This window comes from Puntigrus tetrazona, chromosome 11 (genome assembly GCF_018831695.1).
Source record: "Puntigrus tetrazona isolate hp1 chromosome 11, ASM1883169v1, whole genome shotgun sequence".
NCBI classification, from domain to species: Eukaryota; Metazoa; Chordata; class Actinopteri; order Cypriniformes; family Cyprinidae; genus Puntigrus; species Puntigrus tetrazona.
The window spans coordinates 14,307,693-14,330,959 of record NC_056709.1 but is presented as its reverse complement, the minus strand read 5'-3'; the positions used below and the strand labels follow the sequence as shown (position 1 = coordinate 14,330,959).

The 23,267-nt window shown below is 34.4% G+C and overlaps 1 protein-coding gene and 1 pseudogene across 1 annotated transcript; one reads left to right on the top strand and one right to left on the bottom strand.

The window, feature by feature from the left end:
• Positions 1 to 5,838: 5,838 nt before the first annotated feature.
• LOC122353760 (structural maintenance of chromosomes protein 2-like) lies at positions 5,839 to 8,446 on the bottom strand. Its single transcript, XM_043251642.1, has 8 exons — positions 7,792 to 8,446; positions 7,420 to 7,682; positions 7,003 to 7,160; positions 6,839 to 6,898; positions 6,546 to 6,740; positions 6,327 to 6,462; positions 6,156 to 6,235; positions 5,839 to 5,926 (listed from the first exon to the last, which is right to left on the bottom strand). Exons 1-8 carry the CDS (start codon positions 7,937 to 7,939, stop codon positions 5,839 to 5,841), a joined length of 1,128 nt encoding a protein of 375 aa, XP_043107577.1. The 5' UTR covers positions 7,940 to 8,446.
• Positions 8,447 to 15,258: 6,812 nt separating this feature from the next.
• Positions 15,259 to 22,474, top strand: LOC122353640 (annotated as a pseudogene).
• Positions 22,475 to 23,267: the final 793 nt, after the last annotated feature.

Genomic DNA, 23,267 nt, shown 5'->3' with positions numbered 1-23,267 from the left:
CGCGATTTGTTATCCTTCATGTTTCGTTTATAAGTCATGTGAATGTTTTTTTTTTTTTTATTATTTTGAGAATTATTCAATAAATGGAGGTGTCTTAAATTCATATCGGGTGTTGTGACTCTTTTATGTTCGGCCTGTATATTTTTCGTTTATTTTTAAGCGAGCCACAAATCACTTATGGGCCGTAACAATATATAATACAATTTTTGTCTCCCACTCACTATTACAAATCTACATCCCCATCTAGAAGTCTAAGAAGAAGCACTAGTGAGCAACTTTAAGATTGTTTGCCTCTTTAAGATGAATCGCTTTATGTATTGTGAAACATTTTAACACAAATTTAATGTGGAACAGAAGCGCATTAAGCAACATCCACCAAACATCTCTCATGATTACATTTTTTTTTTCATATTTTAACCTTTAAAAATGAATTCTAAATGTTTTAAAAGGTGTAAGAAAATAACACAACATACATTTTTTTAAGAATATCTTTAATGTGTGTAGTTTTTATGTGTAATGTGCATAAATAGAAATCTACTAATATCTAATATTTCTACTTTTTTGTTTTTTTCTCTAATATCTAAAATTTCTACTTTTTTGTTTTTTTCTGTAATATGTAAGTTTTCTACTTTTTTTTTTTTTTTTTCTCTAATATCTAAGATTTCTACTTTTTAGTTTTTTTCTCTAATATCTAAGTTTTCTACTTTTTGTTTTTCTTTAATATCTAAGATTTCTATTTTTTTGTTTTTTTCTGTAATATGTAAGTTTTCTACTTTTTTTGTTTTTTTCTGTAATATCTAAGATTTTTACTTTTTTGTTTTTTCTTTAATATCTAAGATTTCTGCTTTTTTGTTTTTTTTTCTGTAATATCTAAGTTTTCTACGTTTTTTTGTTTTTCTTTAATATCTAAGATTTCTACTTTTTTTTTTTTTTTCTAAGATTTCTACTTTTTTGTTTTTTCTCTAATATCTAAGATTTCTGCTTTTTTGTTTTTTCTCTAATATGTAAAATTTCTACTTTTTTGTTTTTTGTAAGTTTTCTACTTTTTTGTTTTTTTTTCTAATATCTAAGATTTCTATTTTTTGTTTTTTCTGTAATATGTAAGTTTTCTACTTTTTTTTTTTTTTGTAATATCTAAAATTTCTACTTTTTGTTTTTTTTTTCTGTAATATCTAAGATTTTTACTTTTTTTGTTTTTTTCTCTAAGATTTCTACTTGTTTTTTTCTGTAATATCTAAGATTTCTACTTTTTTTTTTTTTAGTTTTTTTTGTAATATCTAATATTTCTACTTTTTTGTTTTTTTCTGTAATATCTAAGTTTTCTACTATTTTTTGTTTTTTTCTTTAATATCTAAGATTTCTACTTTTTTTTCTGTAATATCTAAGATTTCTACTTTTTTTTTCTGTAATATCTAAGTTTTCTACTTTTTTTAGTTTTTTTCTGTAATATCTAAGATTTCTACTTTTTTTGTTTTTTTCTGTAATATGTAAGTTTTCTACTTTTTTTTTTTTTTCTGTAATATCTAAGATTTCTACTTTTTTGTTTTTTTCTGTAATATCTAAGTTTTCTACTTTTTTTGTTTTTTTCTGTAATATCTAAGATTTCTACTTTTTTGTTTTTCTCTAAGATTTCTACTTTTATTTGTTTTTTTCTCTAAGATTTCTACTTTTTTTGTTTTTTTCTCTAAGATTTCTACTTTGTTTTTTTCTCTAATATCTAAAATTTCTACTTTTTTTGTTTTTTCTAAGTTTTCTATTTTTTTGTTTTTTCTCTAATATCTAAGATTTCTACTTTTTTTTGTTTTTTTCTCTAAGATTTCTACTTTTTTTTTTTTTTTTTTTCTCTAAGATTTCTACTTTGTTTTTTTCTCTAAGTTTTCTATTTTTTTGTTTTTTTCTCTAATATCTAAGATTTCTACTTTTTTTGTTTTTCTCTAAGTTTTCTACTTTTTTGTTTTTTTCTTTAATATCTAAGTTTTCTACTTTTTAGTTTTTTTTCTGTAATATCTAAGATTTCTACTTTTTTTGTTTTTTTTTTCTCTAAGATTTCTACTTTTATTTGTTTTTTTCTCTAAGATTTCTACTTTTTTTGTTTTTTCTCTAAGATCTAAGTTTTCTACTTTTTTTTTCTGTAATATTAAGATTTTTACTTTTTTAGTTTTTTTCCTCTAATATCTAAGATTTCTATTTTTTTTTTTTTTTTCTGTAATATCTAAGATTTCTACTTTTTTGTTTTTTCTAACATTTCTACTTTTTTTGTTTTTTCTTTAATATCTAAGTTTTCTACTTTTTTTTTTTTTTTTTTCTGTAATATCTAAGATTTCGGCTTTTTTTGTTTTTTTTCTCTAATATCTAAGATTTCTACTTTTTTTTTTTAATATTAAGATTTTTACTTTTTAGTTTTTTTCCTCTAATATCTAAGATTTCTATTTTTTTATTTTTTCTGTAATATCTAAGATTTTTACTTTTTTGTTTTTTTCTCTAAGATTTCTACTTTTTTTGTTTTTTTCTCTAAGATTTCTACTTTGTTTTTTTCTCTAATATCTAAGTTTTCTACTTTTTTGTTTTTTCTTTTATATCTAAGTTTTCTACTTTTTTTTAGTTTTTTTCTGTAATATCTAAGATTTCTACTTTTTTTGTTTTTTTCTAAGATTTCTACTTTTTTTTTTTTTCTCTAATATCTAAGTTTTCTACTTTTTTGTTTTTCTTTAATATCTAAGTTTTCTACTTTTTTTAGTTTTTTCTAATATCTAAGATTTCTACTTTTTTTTTTTTTTTCTCTAAGATTTTTACTTTTTTGTTTTTTTCTCTAAGATTTCTACTTTTTTGTTTTTTTCTCTAATATGTAAAATTTCTACTTTTTTTATTTTTTTCTCTAAGTTTTCTATTTTTTTTTTTTTTTCTCTAATATCTAAGATTTCTACTTTTTTGTTTTTTTCTCTAAGATTTCTACTTTTTTTAGTTTTTTCTCTAAGATTTCTACTTTGTTTTTTTCTCTAAGTTTTCTACTTTTTTGTTTTTTTCTTTAATATCTAAGTTTTCTACTTTTTTGTTTTTTTCTGTAATATCTAAGATTTCTACTTTTTTCTTTTTCTCTAAGATTTCTACTTTTTTTGTTTTTTTTTCTAAGATTTCTACTTTTTTTTTTTTTCTCTAAGATTTCTACTTTTTTGTTTTTTCTCTAAGATTTCTACTTTTTTGTTTTTTTCTCTAAGATTTCTACTTTTTTTTTAGTTTTTTTCTGTAATATCTAAGTTTTCTACTTTTTTTAGTTTTTTCTCTAAGATTTCTACTTTTTGTTTTTTTTTTTTTTAATATCTAAGATTTCTACTTTTTTTAGTTTTTTCTTTAATATCTAAGATTTCTACTTTTTGTTTTTTTCTCTAATATGTAAAATTTCTACTTTTTTGTTTTTTTTTCTAAGATTTCTACTTTTTTTTGTTTTTTTCTCTAATATCTAAGATTTCTACTTTTTTTTGTTTTTTTCTCTAAGATTTCTACTTTGTTTTTTTCTAAGTTTTCTACTTTTTTGTTTTTTCTTTAATATCTAAGTTTTCTACTTTTTTGTTTTTTCTCTAATATCTAAGATTTCTACTTTTTAGTTTTTTTCTCTAAGATTTCTACTTTTTTTAGTTTTTTCTGTAATATCTAAGTTTTCTACTTTTTTGTTTTTTTTCTGTGATATCTAAGTTTTCTACTTTTTTGTTTTTTTCTCTAATATCTAAGATTTCTACTTTTTTTGTTTTTTTCTCTAAGTTTTCTATTTTTTTTTTTTTTTCTCTAATATCTAAGATTTCTACTTTTTTTGTTTTTTTCTAAGATTTCTACTTTTTTTAGTTTTTTTCTAAGATTTCTACTTTGTTTTTTTTCTCTAAGTTTTCTACTTTTTTGTTTTTCTTTAATATCTAAGTTTTCTACTTTTTTTTTTTTTTTCTGTAATATCTAAGATTTCTACTTTTTTTTTTTTTCTCTAAGATTTCTACTTTTTTTTTTTTTTTTTTTCTCTAAGATTTCTACTTTTTTTGTTTTTTTCTCTAAGATTTCTACTTTTTTGTTTTTTTCTAAGATTTCTACTTTTTTGTTTTTTTCTCTAAGATTTCTACTTTTTTTTAGTTTTTTCTGTAATATCTAAGTTTTCTACTTTTTTTAGTTTTTTCTCTAAGATTTCTACTTTTTGTTTTTTTTCTTTAATATCTAAGATTTCTACTTTTTTTAGTTTTTTTTTTAATATCTAAGATTTCTACTTTTTGTTTTTTTCTCTAATATGTAAAATTTCTACTTTTTTTTTTTTTTCTAAAGATTTCTACTTTTTTGTTTTTTCTCTAATATCTAAGATTTCTACTTTTTTTAGTTTTTCTCTAAGATTTCTACTTTGTTTTTTTCTCTAAGTTTTCTACTTTTTTGTTTTTTTCTTTAATATCTAAGTTTTCTACTTTTTTGTTTTTTTCTCTAATATCTAAGATTTCTACTTTTTAGTTTTTTCTCTAAGATTTCTACTTTTTTTAGTTTTTTCTGTAATATCTAAGTTTTCTACTTTTTTGTTTTTTTCTGTGATATCTAAGATTTCTACTTTTTTTTTTTTTTTCTCTAATATGTAAAATTTCTACTTTTTTGTTTTTTTCTCTAAGTTTTCTATTTTTTTTTGTTTTTTCTCTAATATCTAAGATTTCTACTTTTTTTGTTTTTTTCTCTAAGATTTCTACTTTTTTAGTTTTTTCTAAGATTTCTACTTTGTTTTTTTCTCTAAGTTTTCTACTTTTTTGTTTTTTCTTTAATATCTAAGTTTTCTACTTTTTTGTTTTTTTCTGTAATATCTAAGATTTCTACTTTTTTCTTTTTCTCTAAGATTTCTACTTTTTTTACTTTTTTTTTTCTCTAAGATTTCTACTTTTTGTTTTTTTTTCTAAGATTTCTACTTTTTTGTTTTTTTCTCTAAGATTTCTACTTTTTTTGTTTTTTCTCTAAGATTTCTACTTTTTTTTTTAGTTTTTTCTGTAATATCTAAGTTTTCTACTTTTTTTTAGTTTTTTCTCTAAGATTTCTACTTTTTGTTTTTTTTTCTTTAATATCTAAGTTTTCTACTTTTTTTTAGTTTTTTTCTCTAATATCTAAGATTTCTACTTTTTTTTGTTTTTTTCTCTAATATGTAAAATTTCTACTTTTTTTGTTTTTTTTTCTAAGATTTCTACTTTTTTTGTTTTTCTCTAATATCTAAGATTTCTACTTTTTTTTAGTTTTTTCTCTAAGATTTCTACTTTGTTTTTTTCTAAGTTTTCTACTTTTTTGTTTTTCTTTAATATCTAAGTTTTCTACTTTTTTTGTTTTTCTCTAATATCTAAGATTTCTACTTTTTTTGTTTTTTCTCTAATATCTAAAATTTCTACTTTTTGTTTTTTCTGTAATATCTAAGTTTTCTACTTTTTTTTTTTTTTTTCTCTAATATCTAAGATTTCTACTTTTTTGTTTTTTTCTCTAAGTTTTCTACTTTTTTTTTTTTCTTTTAATATCTAAGTTTTCTACTTTTTTGTTTTTTTCTGTAATATCTAAGATTTCTATCTACTCTTCTATCTACTTCTACTATAAATGTTTCTCTAATATATACTAATATCTAAGCATTATTCCAGAAAGTAAGCGTATAAATCTTCGTTCATCTTCTTGGTTTCCACTGGTTTCAGTTTCTTTCTTATGTTGTTCAAGGCTGGGTACGTGGCATCAGCTTTTTCCAGGCTGCAATATAGACGAGATTTAACTCACGCTACTGATTCACGTTACAATATTTAATAAGCAAAGCCAAAGTACTGGACATGTATTGCTGGTTCTGTGCACCACTTACTACTCTCAGCGGTTGAGAAAGTGATCTCTCCAGTCTTTTCTGCCTCCGTTCTTCAAATAAAGCTTCACGTCTGAGGCGTTCCTCTTTCTGCTCCTGTGAAAGAGAAAAAGAAATAGGTTTTAAAGAGCCACTCAATCCTGTACTGAACTGCTGATGATCACCCGTCAGCTTGTAGCTATGCATTCATTTATTTTACCTGTCTTTATTTTGTTTGCAAATCTGCTTTTGTAATTTGCAGAGGTCCTCAGGAGGTATGTGTTCCGTCGAATCAAGAAAGACAGAAATACATTCCTCGAGGTGGAGCATCGTAATTAATGGATACACATCCCAGAAATCCGGCAAGCCATAGCTCTCCGTGACCTTCCCGAGCTCCTCACACAACTTTTTGTTCTCTGCCCGTTTCTGGTGAGACAGACAGAAAAGGATGAGCTCGAACGCTGACAGAGATCTACGCAGTCTCTTACTACATTCGGACGCTTGCGAGGACGCTTACTCGGATTCTTCTGGAGACCCGTTTTTTATTTGCCATCTCCAGATTTGCTTTCACTTGATTATATTCCTTGTGCTTTTCTTGAATGCAGAGAGTAAGCCTCTGTATCTCCTCCTCCATGTGGACTCTATTCCTTTCACTGGACAAAAACAAACATACAAAGGCAAAACTCAGAGGGTCTTGGGTTTCTCAGATTGGAGACTATTAAGAAATCAAACTTACTACTTTTTCTTTTCGTCCCTGTTGTCCTGGAACAACTTTTTCTTTTCCTCTTTTTTGGACATCAATCTCTTATTCTTAAAGTATAACCGTTCAGAGTCCAGATGTCTAGTCCTGTCCTCTTCCGTTTTGCGCTCGTCGTCTTCTTTCCACTGCATCTCTTCAATTTCTTTTATGTCTTCAACTCGACAGATTTTTCTGTAACGGAGATGGTTATAAATAATAGTATGTGAAGCAGCATCTTCGCTTTCGGGACGTGCAGGAATAATTGTGCATACTAACATGACGGCGCTTACCTTTGAAGAGCTTTTTCCTCTTTTTCTAATTTGAGCCTCTTCTCTAGTAATTCCTGAGCCCTGAAACATGACCGTGTGAGTATAAGCACCTGGCAATTGAAACTGCTTTATTTACAAGGACCACAAAAGCGTGGTTTCTAAATTTAAAAGTGACAACTAAATACTTTTTCTGGTGCTCCAAGGGATTTGCGTCTTTGTAGGAGACCAAGAAATTGGCCTGGTCTTGTTTTGCTTCAATCTCCATTTGGGACATTTCTCTTTCCTCTGCAGAATATTGTTGAGCTCTAGTACGCAGAATCCTTTTTTCGTCTTCTGTAAGAAACTGAGAATAGAACAGAAAAAAGAAATTAGGAGAGTACAGACACACAATCCACATCCACACAAGAGCAGTGGATATTTCACTACGTGTACAATTTAAAAGATTAATCACTCTCAAAAGAAAGGTTTTTGTGTTCCATGATATATGTGCGTATGTATATAGGCTATAAAATATAAGAATGTGAATACACTGACAGCGCGAACACAAATAAAGTACACATTAAGTTGATATGGATGAATCAAAACATGCTAAATTAGCTTACGTTCAAGCGAGCAGCTTTTCTAATATCCTCGTTGTACTCCGAGATGCTTTGACACTTGGTCTTCTGCACACTGAGTTGTGGAAGGATGGTTTTGCTTCGGGGTCCTGATGCGGGGCGTTTCTGTCGTCCCTCTCTAAGGAACTGCCTGACTTCTTCCCCTGTTTTGTCCTCCCTGCATCGGAGACCAAAGTACTGAAACTTTTCTTCAGCACTGAGGCTGGATCCGTTCCCCTTCTTCTTAGGCGGCGGATGTGGACGCAGTCCTGCATAACATCGCATTTATTTCATGTTAGCACTCATGAAGGAACTTGTGTCTACTTCACACTGCAATCAAACTTAGAAAACGGGTTTGAGGTTGTTTTAACAGCTCACCTCCGGCAGGGGAAGCTCCGTGGATGGGGGGAAGCTTCACAGTCTGCATTCGGCTGGAGATTGTGGTGATGTTGCTCATCTTAGTGGTGTGCTGTTGAGCTCTCGCACAGGTTTGGAGCCTGAGCTTGCGGAATTCGTTACAGTTCATTTTCAGGTTAAAAAGGGCTGAAAAGTACAACTGTATGATCTGAAATAGATACGGCTGCAGGCTGAACGCTAATGCAGATTCACAATCAGGCGCTGATCTGGAATCTAACGTTGATCAAAAGCCAACCGACACGAAATCAAACCGGTTTCTCTGATCAGGCCGAGAAGTTCTAAAAGCCATCGGTGCAGTGACGTCACAACCAGAAAGAAGTCACGCGCCACGGATCGTTGGATTCGAAATAGAATTCTTTTCGTTTTGTTTCAAAAGTTTAAACAGCTCGTGTATATAGGCAGCCCAGGAGAGTCCAGAATCAAAATAACCCACTTGTAAAAATATATTAATCCTCTGCGTCTGCGCTCGTGCAAATACACAGGATACTGACCGAATCGTGTCTCAGGAAATACTGAGCACATGTTGGCTCTGCTTGATAAGTGATGAGCGTGACAGCGGAACTGTCTTGTATTCTTGTTTCATAAAGCTACAGTTTAATAAAAGTAATTCAAAAGCCCACCTGTTGATCGTTTTGCTCGCACCTCCGGGAACCACTGTAAAAACGTCAAAGTTCTGTTGCTTTATTCGGGCGTGTATTAATCACGCCGAGAAACAACCACGTTAGTTATTAGTTGATAACGTATATAGGTCGGATCTCTCGTCAGCATGATATTTCTCAATGCCAAATCAATTTATAAATCATACCTAGGTCGATAATGTGAAGCTGATTCCAGACTGCTTCAGCACACGCCCGTAATGCTAATACTCCAGTACTGAGCGTCAAGCAGACCTGTGTCGATTCAGTTAAGCCTTTTAAAATGCTTTTTATGTAAAAAGGAAACTATAACACTACAAGGATATACTTTAAAAGAGCAAAAGAGTAAAAATGGCCAACGATTATTATAATATCTACAGTAACTCAATTGCGCATTATTCAGTAAATGCAGATAGTAACACCTACTTTGTTCTGCGCGAACGAAAGTGCTCATATTATGCCGTATCGGAGCTAATTGCAAAAGTTATATATTACAGTAACGTATTACTTTTTTTCCTGTAACGCAGTAGTGTAATGAATTACTACTACGTTTTAAGCAATATTTTGCATGTACACGTTCAGTAAGGCTTGCGTTACAAGAAAACATTTCGCCCGCAAGACATGAACAAATCAAAAAGTTCTATTTCCTGTTAGTGAATAGACTTGCTGGGGAACTTTATACTCGTAACGCTTAATGATTCAGCCTCTGAGCTCGAGGTCCGAGGCTATTGGCAGGAAGTTCGCGGTAAGCCCTGGCGCGCATTGGAAACGCGGCAAATGGATGAAAACGGCGCGAGACGGTACGTGCGCGCAATATTTCGATTTTGTCCGAGATGAGGACAAGAACGTTATTGTCAAATGCAACTTTTGTATTAGCAAGATCCCCGTGAGGTAAGCTAACGTTTGCATGATGACCAGGTAGAATTCTGTATAATCTAGTTCAGGAATGGGACCGTTTTGTATTTAAATACCTTTGAAAAACATTAAATGTATTTTGTATTTAAATGCGTTTAATCTCAGTATTTTCATATATTCAAGCTAAAATACTTTTACCAATTAACCTTCTTATTAGGCTGCATTAATGGGCAGTATTTTGAGTACATCCATAGAAAAGTAAAAATACTATTATTTTGTAATATTGTATTTGAATGCATTTAATCTTGTATTTATTTTTGTATAGCCTAATACAATAAATCAGCCGTCTAATAAATAGGTTGATTGGCAAAAATGCAAAGATTAAATTAAAATAAATATTATTTTGAATTTCAAATACATAAGTCGGAACGGGCAATAAATATGCGTATGTGTGATTTTTAGCATAGCATGATCATGAACTGGAATTTTAATATTTGTGTATTTATCTTATTTTTTCAGCATGTACTGCCATGCAGAACAACACTCGCCAAGGAACTGGTTAGGAGCTATTCTGGCGTGGAAACAGAGCTAAAGAAATCAGTTGATTTAACAGTAGTTTGTGTCAACAACTGCAGACATTTGGACTGAATACGACAAGAGCTTTTGTGGGTGACGGTCCATTGGATTGATTCGAGACGCTGCAACGGAAGAAGGCTGCTGCTATCGCTTGTTGTAGGTTCAGAGGTAGACACGCATATGATGCAATTGCATATAAACTTGAGGATATTTTTTCCAGTATGGATTAACTACTGAAATAGGGACAGCATGTGTGACAGACAATGGCAGCAACTTCATTGAAGCATTTAAGGAATACCAACAAGTTGAAGAAGAGGAGGTAGAGGAGGATGATGGGAAGTGGCCTTCACCGATCTCTATAAGCGTTCTCACTGGAGGATATGATGAGGATACCCAGCAAGGGCTGTGTGCTTCCTGCACATTCCAGATGTGCAGCTCACACACTTAACCAACATTGAGATTGGCAAATGGTTGGCATCAAACCCAGAATCCAGAGGTGTTTACCGCAGTTCTACAGCTAAGTGTTCAGCACTGTGGACCAAAGCTAGCCGGTCCACAGTTGCATCTGAGTTCCTAGATAAGATCAGTGAATGGAGGCTGATTGTGCCTTCAGTAACCGGTGGAACTCATTTTATGATGCTTATCTTTGGGTCGTACGAGAAATGCCACTAACTGATATTAACAATCTATGCGCACAGCTTCAGGAATTCCAGTTTCTGACGGAATACTGTACCGTTATGAAGCCTTTCAGCATTGCATTGGACATCCTACAAGGTGAGGAAACAACTTTTTTATTTTATTTTTTCTATGGGGCACTTCAACCAACACTTGAAGTTCTAATAGCCAAAACCTTAGCGATGCAAAATGGCCTTTCACAAATGACCACTGGGTTGCCGGAAGTAATTGTGGGAGCAATTAAAACTCGCTTTGCCACAACAATTGACTCCAAGGAAGCTCTACTGGCCGCCGCCTTGCTGCCCAAGTTGAAACTGCGCTGGGTAAAAGAGGAAACCAGAAGAGATCACCTCAGGTATCTCCTCACCACTGAGTGTCGCTCCCTAACAGTACAAGAGGTCCTCACTTCCTGTGAGCAACCCCTATGATTGATGCTCCTCAACCTGCTGCAGTCACTTCCTGTGAGGATGACTTCTTTTCATTCAATGTACAGCCCAATGGCATGGCTGATGCACATGGCAGAGATGACATCTCTTTTTTTTCTGGTAATGGAAAGCCTGCATCAGTTTCCAAGAATTAAAACAATTTCACTATGCTATAATGCACCAACACCATCCAGTGCACCGGTTGAAAGACTTTTCAGCCTTGTGTCATGACTTCAGTCTGATCAGTTTGTTTTTGTTTTTGTCTGTCAAACAGTCTGCCATGTGCTCGTGTTTCCCCGCCCCATTGTCATCTGATTAATCACTTTAGCTGCCTTCTCACCTGTGGCTCATTAGCTCCTTAATTGCTCCTCTACTTAAGTTCCCTTCGTTTGCAGTCTTGTGTCTGACTGTTGTGGTGTGAGGATGCTGCATTTGTACCCAGTCCTGTCATGTCATGCCTAGTCTATGTAGGCTCCAAGTTTAGCTGGTATTTTTAGTTTTACTCTTTGCTCGCTCTGCCCCTTTTTTCCAGACCTCTGTTCACATGTTCCAGTCCTGGTTACTCCGGTGCTGTGTTTGGCAGCTTGTCTTCACCTGACCCTTTGGATCTTATGCTGGAATCAAGCAGCAGGACTGATGTAGAGACTCTTTGACAAGATTTCCTTTTTTGCCAAATGCTCCCTGCCTAGTGGAGTGACTGGAGGCTCGTTTTTGACTAAAAACTGTTATTTTTCCTTCCTTTTGTTAAGTCTTCTGTTCCTCTGCCCCAGTCAAGTTTTTTGTTCAAAGACTAAAAATAAAATTAAGTTCAACCTGCAATTGAATCCTTGTTCGTTCTGACACCTTGGGAGTATGGTACTCACCCCAAAAACGCTTTCAGCACCTTATTCTTATGCGCTTTGACAGATATTTCAGTCAAGGGGGTATAATGGAATAGGCTAGCTATGTCTGACCGTTACTGACGGTTTTTGAGTTTGATTATTGATTCATATTTGCTGCCAGGCCATGTGGGCCCAAACATCTTAATTTCAGTTTATTTCTAAGATGTTTCATTTTTATATTTTGTTGGACTTCCTTTTTACTGACTTTTTTTCCCCCAAATTATACTTAAATGACTGAACAATATTTTCTGTTAGGCCTTGTAGACTCAAGCACTTTAATTTCATTTTTGTATTGAAAGGTGTGTCTACTTCTATAGTTTCATAGAGCCAATAGCTATCTGTCTTGTTGTTGTTGCCTAAGTGGATTAATTTAGTCTTTTTAGAGGCATTTAGATCTCTGTTTGATCTGTTTTCTTTTTTTAAGCAGTTAGGCTATGTTTAGCCTATATGTTCATTTCTATGGTCTAAAAACCTGTATTTCTATGATTTCATGTGTTTCTATGATACAACCTGTGTTGTTAAAAGCGCTATATAAAAAAAAATAAAATGACTGAGGTCGAGGGGTTGGTCCGTCCTCTAATTTTAATTTATGGCTATTTGGGGCATGTTATTACAATATACAGAGTATCAGAGCCGGGCAGACATTTTGAGGGGCACTGACTCAAACTAAAACAGGGTTGATAAGGGGTGGGTGCATGTTAATACAAATTATTATACTATCAGTCAAATGTTTTTGAATATTGTTTTTTTAAGTTTAGTGGGTTTTTTTGTTTTTTCTTCAGAATCCTCCTCTGCTCACCAAGCCTGCATTTGTTTAAACCAAATTACAGCAAAACAGTATTATTCATTATTATTATTATTATTATTTTAATTATAAATATTTTTACATTTCTTTTATTCACATTGTCCTTCCAAATCATTATAATATTCTGATTTACTGTTCAAGAAACACATTTTTCAGGGTTGTTTGATGAATATAAATATCCAAAGATTAAATTAAAACTGATGAAGACTTTTATGATAAATTGAGAATTTACAATGTTACAAAAGAATATTTTTCAGACAAATGCTGTTCTTTAGAACTTTCTATTCATCAAAGAAACCTGACAGCAATTTTACTCAACTGTGTCAACATAATACTACCAATAAATGTTTTTGAGCAGCAAATAAGAATATCATAATATTCTTAGGGATCGTGTGACTGGAGTAATTTAAAATCACAGTAATCCATTAATTTAATATATTCAAATAGAATATATAGAATGAAATAACTACTTCAGGTCTGGGCTGATAGGGGGGTGGGTTTGCTGAGAGGGGCACCTCAGCCAATGAGGGCAGAGTATGTTTTTACGATAGGATTCTGCCGGTAGGCTATATTTAAGGCTTACAAAACTTTACTTGGTCTTAAAAAGTCTTTAAAAAGTCCAATTTATCCTTCAGCTTTTAAACAGTTCAGCTTTTCAGTTGTAATCTGCCTTGACACAATGTGTGTTAAATTTTTTTTTTTTTTTTAAGCTATTAAAAAGTTAAGATGACATTGGAATTTTAAGTTGGAGGACATAACCTGATTTGCTCTATGCTATTTTTGTTTGATATGTTCTTGAAGTATCAAAAGAAGATCGGTTAACAATACAAGTTGTTAAGCCAGTTAGAAACATCTTTTAAAGCAATTAGTGATTTCTGTAAATGAAGACCGATGATTTGTGAGCACGCATTTGTTTGCTTGCCTTTGTGCCATTGCTGACCTTTCACCTTTTCCCCCCGAATAGACCATCTTGTTCCTCTGCGTGAGGTTTTTAGATACAAAGATGCTTTTTAAATGTACAATGCGTTTTAATGAAAAATACATTTAAATAAAACCAAAGAATGCAAAACAAAAGGCCCTTAGAGGAAAACGTTTGGCTGTTTAGTTTTCTTCCCTGTGTCGTTCTCAAAATGAGAAACCACCAGACTGAGACTTCTGTGTTTGTTTTTCCAGAAGAGCTCACGGTGAGAGGGAGCAGCACAAGACCTCAAGATGCACCACATGTAGCTCTGGGGTCTGCAAGCTGGAATTCAACCCATGTCTGTGGATGCAATTATCAGCAAACAAGACTTTACATTAAACACACCAAACCAACCCATGCAAGATCCAACGTTACATAGTGCCATAATAATATCCTAAATAAGTGTGATTTATTTTAAATGGGGGAACAGAGAAAGCTAAATCTTTTTTGGCAATGATAAAACTTTTCTACAATAAAAAAACGTAATATTTTATTAGGCCTGCAGGATACATTTATTAAAACTAATACACTTGCAGTCAAAAATGTGGACTGAATTTATGTTTCTTGGGACCTTTAAGATCAGGGTTTACATTGTGCTCACAGGAGTTTCTTTTCAATCTGTCTTTTTTTTTTTTTTTTTTTACCAATGAGCTGAATAGTAAAGGACAAGCAACCAAAAATTGCGGATGCATGGAAACTCCAGTGTTGTTTAAAAAGCATCCCAGGATGCACCTCATGAAGCTGGTTGAGACAATGACTGGACTGTGCAGAGTTGGAATCTACACACAAAGTTGCTACTTTGAAGAAGCCAAAATATTAGACACATTTATACATAATTTTATTATTTTTATGACTTCACTATTATTCTAAGAGTTTAGGCACTTTTTTTGTCACATTTTATAAAATCACATTTCTTCTTGTTTTTAAAAGTGTATTATTATTATTATTATTATTGGTGATCCCGGACCACAAGATCAGTGATATTTATGGTCAGTTTGAATAAATCATCTAATAAGCTTTCCACCGATGTATGGTTCGTTAGGATTGGACAATATTCAGCCAAGATACAACTATTTGAAAATATGTAAATAAAAATGAAAATAATGAGAAAATCACCTTTAAAGCTGTCCAAACGAAGTTCTTAGCATTCCCTATTACTAATCAAAGGGAGTCTTGATATATTTACGGTAGGAAATGAAAAAAATATCTTCATGGAGCATAATCTTTGCTTTGCATCCTAATGACTGTGGCACAAAAGAAAAGTCAATCATTTTAATCCAATGCTTATAGCCATTTCATGTGTTATGTTGTCAAATTGCAGACATGTTTTAGCGATTTTCACACTTCGATCACGTTAACAAACCCCATCTGGATATAAAAACTGTGTTTAATGTTTAGCTCTATTTACTTGCATTCTTAACACGTGTGTCTGTGTTGTTTCGTGTGTGTGTGTGTGTGTGTGCGTGTGATTACAATTCAAGGCTGTTACACGTGAACCTCGTGAAAGGTGTGATCTGTAAAGAGCCAGACTGCAGATGACGTCAGCGAGGTGGTATAAAAGAGACACAGACACGCTCAGAAGCTCAGATCTGTGGTCCTCCTGCCTTCACTCAGCATGCTGTGGACTCTTCTGTTCAGCTGCAGCTTTTATCTGCGCGGGGGCTCTGGTTTCTGCTCAAGGAGTATCCAGAGGTGAGTTGACTTCTGCACGTTTCCGATCACTGAAAGAGCGATATTTGAGGTTTGCTTGCTTTTTGCACTTCTATTATTTCTCTTAAGTTGATCGTAAAATGCATGCTTTTGTACGCATCCAGGATTTATAATATATATATATATATATATATATATATATATATATATATATATATATATATATATATATATATATATATAACAAATGACTTTTGTTTATTCGATTTATTAACATCTTCACCCAAAAAGTGCTTTAGTTCAAACGGATCTCACAATTAAAACTAAAACAAAGTGTACTGCAAGAGAGCTCTCGAAAGACAATATTCATATTCATACTTTTTTCTGGATTATAAACATTGTCCTTTGCTAAATGAATTTTTTCTTTAAATTAGAGTAATTAAAAACGACTCATTTTATGCTATAGAATCTTTTAACAGATACCTTTGTGACGTGTAAGATGAGAGAACCTGTCACGTGGGTAGATTTTGGTTTTAAAACACGTAACACTGCTGAATAGAACATTTATTAAAGATGAACATTTTTAGTGACCCACCGGGCAAAGATGAATAACTGATAAACCGAGCTTTTGGAAGCCTGGAATGCATGTGGAAAACACTGATGGCGCTAATGGAAAGAGCACACTTCCCTTCTGTTTGTCTGGTCCGCCCTCTGGGAGGGAACCTCTGACAGAAGCTCCTCCTATTACATTTAGAAGTTGGATTTTTCATTTATTTTTACTTTAATTTGACCACAGTCACTAGCGTGAAAAAGCTAACCCGAACCCCCAAGAAAGAAATGGATTCGGGTTAATTTGATCATTCTAGTCGCTGCTTGTGGTTTAGAAAAAAAAATAAAAGCTTCATAAATCACAACTGCAACGGTTTATGTGCTGTCATAACAACATGTTCACCCATGAGATTAATCAAAATGAAGCATGATATTTGGATTACATGTTACGGTCATGTCTAAACACAGACAACAGGATCCAGCGTTAGCCCTCGCCGAGGCTGCAGACTTGGACCGGGCTTTGCTTTTCACAAAACACAGCATAAGTGAGAGAGTGAGTTCTTGGCAATTGCTCTTATACGTTTCCTGACCGATGTAATGTCAGATGCTGAAAAATCAACCGTGGGGCCTGCAGGAAAAGCCATTATGTTCCGACCGGAGCTTTGTATGCATTAATCATGAAACCGTGCCTGTTCACCCAAAAATGAGTTTTTTCACTTTTGGCTCATTCCAAATCTGTATGGCTGTTTTTTTCTTCTGTTGTGTTAAAGCAATAACAACTATAAAGGTGCTTCATGCTGTATCCTAAGCCATTAGATGGCTGTAAACCGAATGAATCAGAAAACAAGAAATGGTGAGGGAACTTGCTATAAATCATCTTTGTGATTCTACATTGTTTTTACAGATGGAGAGATTATCAAACAGATTAAAGGCACAAACCACGAGCTTGCTGAAATCAAAGAACTGCTGAAGCAACAGGTAATCATCTAAAATACTGGACTTTCCCGTCTGTTAAAGACCTATCTTAGTTCTTACGCATACTATTTTTTCATACTACTGAACTCTTTGCTTTATAGATACAGGAAATAGTTTTCCTGAAGAACACGGTTATGGAGTGTGAAGCCTGTGGTGAGGAATTCTAAGCTTGTGATTGCATTAGATTCATAACTGAGAGTGTATCTGCTAAAAGTTGCATATCTTTTCTCCCGTGTCCCGCTGTAGGCATGAGACCAGTAGATCCAATAGAGCCGTCATGCGTTTCCCAACCCTTGCCATCCTGGTGTGGAATGCCTAATGACTCCCAGCGGGGTGAAATGTGGTCCGTGTCCAGAGGGCATGACAGGAAATGGAACTCACTGTACAGATGTTGATGAGGTGAGCGGGCGGACTTTTTTTTTTTTGATATGTAAAGCCTCTACATATCAACTCTAGCACCGTCCAGCTTGAAAGTCATATACATCTAGGGTGAATAAAATATGGGGTGCTTTAATTTTTTTGGTGAACTGTTCCTTTAAGACAACTGTCCTTGCAAAAACATCATTTGGAACTCACCCAGTTTCATTGCCAGTTTTTAAAGAACACATTTTGGTACAACTTTATATTTTGAAAGATGAATTTTTATGAAAAGACAAATCAGTGCTGACATGAATCGAAGGGGATAATTGAGAAAGGTCCTCAGGACAACACAGGCCCTGTATGTCAGCACAGACAATAACACTTTAGTTTCATAATCTGCTTTAAAAATACTACTAAGTTACTAAACACAACTATTAGTTTGCTAATAGTCTTATAATAGATTTTTAGTGGACTGTGGAAAAAGTATAATCCAGATATTTCAATTATTTTTTCTGTTCTCTACTGTATTTGCTTTGTACAGTGTGCTGTAATGCCATGTCACATGGGGTGAGATGCATCAACACATCACCTGGTTTTACGCTGTGGCCCCTGTCCTGCTGGGTACATGGGCCCCAGGTGCAGGGGTGGGGCTTACCTATGCATCTGCCAATAAACAGGTATAATTTTTAAAGTCTTGCTTCACCCCAAAGTTAAAATGCTGTCATTAATCACTTACCCCCATGTCGCTTCCAAACACGTGAAAGCCGTTTCTCGTCTTCAGAACGCAATTTAAGATATTTTAGATGAGAACTGGGAGGCCTTTGACCGCATGACTGCAAAATTATGAGCGGTGTCAAGGTCTATGGTCAAAATAGTCCATCTGCCATCAGTGGCCATCTTGATCCACTGATGGCAGAAGGACTATTTTGACGACGTCTTCCATAATTTTTGGACCTTCATGGCGTATGCATTACTTGGCAGTCAATGGGAGAGTCACAAGCCTCTCAGTTTTCTTTTAAAACATCTTCAACTGTGTTCGAAGACAAACAAAGCTTTAACAGGTTTAGAAACGACATGGGGTAAGTGATTAATGACGAAGTTTACATTTTGCGGTGGAGTAACCCTTTAAATGGGAATCTTTTCATTTAAATACAAGCACTCAATGGATAAAATGGTCGAAATTGAATGTAAATTCTTGCATGCAGGTGTGCAAAGACGTCAATGAGTGTGAGAACTCGAATGGAGGCTGCGTGGAGAACTCCAACTGCATTAACACACCGGTGAGTGATGCGTTATGCTTTGTCAGTACCATCTGTTCTGGTTCGCAAACCAAAAATGGTTCTGTTTTGATAGACTGCGAAAAGGGAACAGTTGGTTACCTCAAGGAGCTATTTTTACCTTACCTTACCTATTTATGACCGAATGAGGTCTTATTTAGGAATATTTAGCTTGAATAAAAGCAGTTCATTTAGATGGGAACTTTGATTTGATGGAACGTTGCTTCAACACACCATAAATAGTCTACAACATTTGAGAAACGGGTTCATATCAGTCATTCTGTTCATGTGAGTCATTGTGTGTCCATGGCAGGGCTCTTTCGCTGTGGCCAGTGCAAGGCTGGTTTTGTTGGGGATCAGGTGAAAGGCTGCAAACCTGAGCGGGCCTGTGGTAATGGTCAGCCCAATCCTTGCCATGCCAGCGCAGAATGCATTGTTCATCGCGATGGACAGATTGAATGCGCAGTAAGTCAGCGATCATACGGTATTTCAGATATTAAACTCATGGTCTGCATGGTCTGATATAATGATATAATCTGCTTCAGTGTGGAGTTGGATGGGCTGGGAATGGGTACTTTTGTGGAACGGACACCGATATTGATGGCTTCCCTGATGAAAAGCTGGAATGTGTGGAAAGGAACTGTGCAAAGGTAAAAAAATTTATAAACATGTAATGCACTAAGCATTAATACTAATTAAAGTACTAAAGCATTCTCTTAAATAAAATGATTTTCTAGGACAACTGCCTCACTGCTCCAAACTCTGGCCAAGAGGATGCAGACAAGGATAACATCGGTGATGCTTGTGATGATGATGCAGATGGAGATGGGATACTAAACACAGAGGTCAGAGGTCATAACACCACTTTAATTAAAAAGCAGTCACCATATACAAGAAAACCAATACCCTGCACGTGAAGCGCATAGGAGACTCTACTCTATATACAAAGAAAAGAAAATACAATGATGTAACCAAAATTTGATATGAGGATATTTTATTTCACAGTAATGATATATATCACAAGGTTATTTTTACTTTAAATAAAGTCTGTATGATATCAACATTTTTGAAATTTCATAATTCTTGTCATCAGTGTCCATATCACAAAAAGATAATACTAGCCTAAAAACTCACTGAAGACAAGGAAACGTAATGTCATTACAGAAGAGTAATAAACTAATTACAAGCAATAGGGCAAAAACATACAGTATAGAACAAATGTTTCATACATTGTATCAAGTAATTAAAATAATAAAAACATAATTTTCTTCACTGTGTAAATTAAATATATATTTCTTCTTATTAAAATTTAGCAGTGAGAGTATTTTTTTTTCAGATGTTTCTCAGTGCTTGCACTTAAGACCTTAATTATTTTGTTTACGATAATGCTTATAAATACAGGCATTTTGACACATCCAGCTGCGTGTATTTAACTATTCAAAGCCTGTTAAGTGGCAAAATTAACTTTTTCTCTGCCTTTATGTGGTTGTGACTCTCTGATAGTGCTCAGTAATGCATATGAGTTCTCTTTTACTGCCAGTTGCATATCAGTGGCTTAAAATCGCTGGTTTTAAACTGCAATGCTTAAAACTTGTGCTACTTATACCTTTTTCTGGCCACATAGCATAGCAACATCACGTGAGAGTGTAACCTCTATAGAGGCGATAGTTCGGTTGACAAAACAATCGGTTAATCATGTCTACTTGTATTCTTACTCATGATAATCTTACCGATTGCTCTGATAGGACAACTGCGTGCTCGTCCCCAAGCGTTAATCAGAAGAACACTGATCAGGACGATTATGGAGACGCTTGTGATAATTGCCGTCTGGTAAAAAACAATGACCAGAAGGACACCGATAGCGACGGCCAGGGTGATGAATGTGATGATGACATTGATGGGGATGGTAAGACTTCAGATGTTTTTTTTCATTAGGGTAATATGCTTATTTTGCATCGGTCAAACTAGTGTGATGTGTTTTGCTGTCCAGGAATCAAAAACAATAAAGATAATTGCAAAAAGGTGCCAAACCGTGACCAGAAAGATAGAGACGGTGATAATGTTGGTGATGCTTGTGACAGCTGTCCCTATGTCCGCAACCCTGATCAGGTCTGATTAAAACACTCACGCTTTCTAACACTGAAGGTGTTGGAAGGAGATGGCATCAAACTAAGACATTGAGGCATGGGATAACACATCATTTATCTTTTTCCATTACAGACGGATGTGGATAATGACTTGATTGGCGATCCTTGTGACACCAACAAAGATAGGTATTACATCTCTCCGATTGGTGATTTTCATTGATCACACGCCAATTAATATGAATATTTTCAATCCAGTGCTTTGTTTTCTATCGTCAGTGATGGAGATGGGCATCAGGACTCTCGGACAACTGCCCTGCAGTCATCAACAGCTCCCAGCTGGACACGGACAAGGATGGCATCGGCGGAGATGAATGTGATGATGATGATGACAACGATGGTATTCCCGATCTTCTTCCACCGGTCCAGACAACTGCCGCCTGGTTCCAAACCCACTGCAGGAGGACTTTGATGGTCAGGATTTAATGTTTAGAAACTTCACTTTACATCAAAATCAGTCACCCGCTTCATTTTCTCAATTTGTGGTTTACAGGTGATGGGATTGGCAACGTTTGTGAGAATGACTTTGACAATGACACATATAGTGACAACATTGACGTTTGTCCTGAGAATGCTGAGGTGACTCTCACCGACTTCAGAACCTACCAGACTGTGGTTCTGGATCCAGAAGGAGATCATGCGAGATCGATCCAAACTGGGTGGTGCTCAATCAGGTCTGTCCACTGCCTCATGGAGATTTTGGGCTCAAAATTTCCACAGCATAACATTTTACCAAGGAATGCTTATATTTTTTTAACAGGGAAGAGAGATTGTACAGACCATGAACAGTGATCCTGGCCTGGCTGTAGGTAAAAGACTATTTCCATCCAAAGTTGTGAATTCAACATTAAATATTGCACAAAAAATATGTGAATAAAGCACCAAAGAGAACAAAATCCTGATAGTCTGGCACTATAGGAAAGTTTTGAATATAATTTTCATATATAATAAATTACTTGTGTCTTCAGCGTGGGCAGATGAAAAACAATAAAATGTGGTTATTTCATTGTGAGGTGGATGCCTGGACTTTGAGAATGCAGAAGTTCTTTGACGACAGACTTTGACAAGAAAAACTTCTGGTTTTTCTAACAGGCTACACGGCATTCAATGGTGTGGACTTTGAAGGGACGTTTCATGTGAATACTGAGACAGATGATGACTACGCAGGCTTTATCTTTGGCTATCAGGACAGCTCCAGCTTCTATGTGGTGATGTGGAAGCAAGTGGAGCAGATTTATTGGCAAGCCAATCCTTTCCGAGCTGTGGCCGAGCCTGGCATCCAGCTGAAGGTCTGATCTGGTGGCTTTAATTACGGAGTAACAACTTACTTGATTTCTTAGGCGTAGTATGGTTCTTGTTTCTGTATTTTTTTGGCAGGCAGTGAAATCAGACACGGGACCTGGAGAAAACCTGCGGAATTCGCTCTGGCACACAGGTGACTCGACAAACCAGGTGAAACTCTTATGGAAAGATTCCAGAAATGTTGGCTGGAAAGATAAGACTTCCTACCGCTGGTTCCTGCAGCACAGGCCCCAAGAAGGCTACATCAGGTAAATTCAGATCGGACGATGTTCCATATGCAAATCGTCCTGTCATTGCAATATTGTGCTATGCATGTTTAGGCAAACACTCTGCATATCTTGCATACAGGGTTCGGTTCTTTGAAGGTCAGCAGATGGTAGCAGATACAGGAATTATCATCGACACAACCATGAGAGGAGGCAGACTGGGAGTTTTCTGCTTCTCCCAGGAGAACATCATCTGGGCCAACCTGCGCTACAGATGCAATGGTCAGTTCTTTTAATCAAATACCTTTGGAAAATGGAAACAAGTGTACACTCGAGCAAAGAGCCACAAATGTTAATTTAACTACCAAGCATTTACAAGGTCCTACACATTTTTTTGGCTCATTTGAAAATACACTACATTGACAAATGTATTGGGAAAGACACAGCTTAATTGTTAAATCAAATTCAGTTCCCACAGATGTATAAAATGATCCGCCTAGCTATGAAGTCTTTATTACAAACATTTGGGGAAAAAAATGGGTTATTCTGAAGAGCTAAGTAAATTCAAATCGGCATGCCACCTTTGTGATAAGCCAGTTTGTGAAATTTCACCTGCTAGATATTCCACGGTCAACTGTAAGTGGTATTATTGGAAAGTAAGAAGCAGAAGACCATGCAAAGTCACAGAGCAGGGTCAACTGGGCAGGGTCAGCTGCTTCCATAGCTGGAGAGTTACAAACCCTCACTAGCATTATTATCAACTGTGGTTGGAGCTAAATGTATTGGATTTCAGTGACAGAGCAGATGCATGTGAGCATCCTATTATCCAACGTAAGATAGAGTGGTGCAAAAACAGCCCTACTGGACCCTGGAGCAGTGGAAACCTGTTCTGTAATGAGTGACGAATCGCACTTCTCTGTTTATCAGTTGAGTTTTTATCAGATGGTTGATGGTCAGGGTTTGGTCGATGCCAGGTGAATGTCATCTGTTGACTACATTGTGCTGTTTGGTGGCTGTTTTTGGGGTTTGGACTACACTTCTTAAAGAATAGTTTACCCAAAATTTTATTACAATACAATCTACACTTTTAGGCTGGTTTGGAAAAGCCAGGACAAATTAAAAAAAACTGTGCTTGTCTGAAAGTCACCCAGGATGGCTCGG

What these genes read in the sequence shown, in the direction of transcription:
- LOC122353760 (XM_043251642.1), bottom strand. Translation starts at nt 7,939, where the DNA reads ATGAACTGTAACGAATTCCGCAAGCTCAGGCTCCAAACCTGTGCGAGA. An exon ending in AGGGACGAAAAGAAAAAGTA is followed by an intron (nt 6,463 to 6,545) that starts GTAAGTTTGATT and finishes GTTTTTGTCCAG; the next exon opens with TGAAAGGAATAGAGTCCACA. An exon ending in TTGCCGGATTTCTGGGATGT is followed by an intron (nt 5,927 to 6,155) that starts GTATCCATTAAT and finishes TCTCTTTCACAG; the next exon opens with GAGCAGAAAGAGGAACGCCT.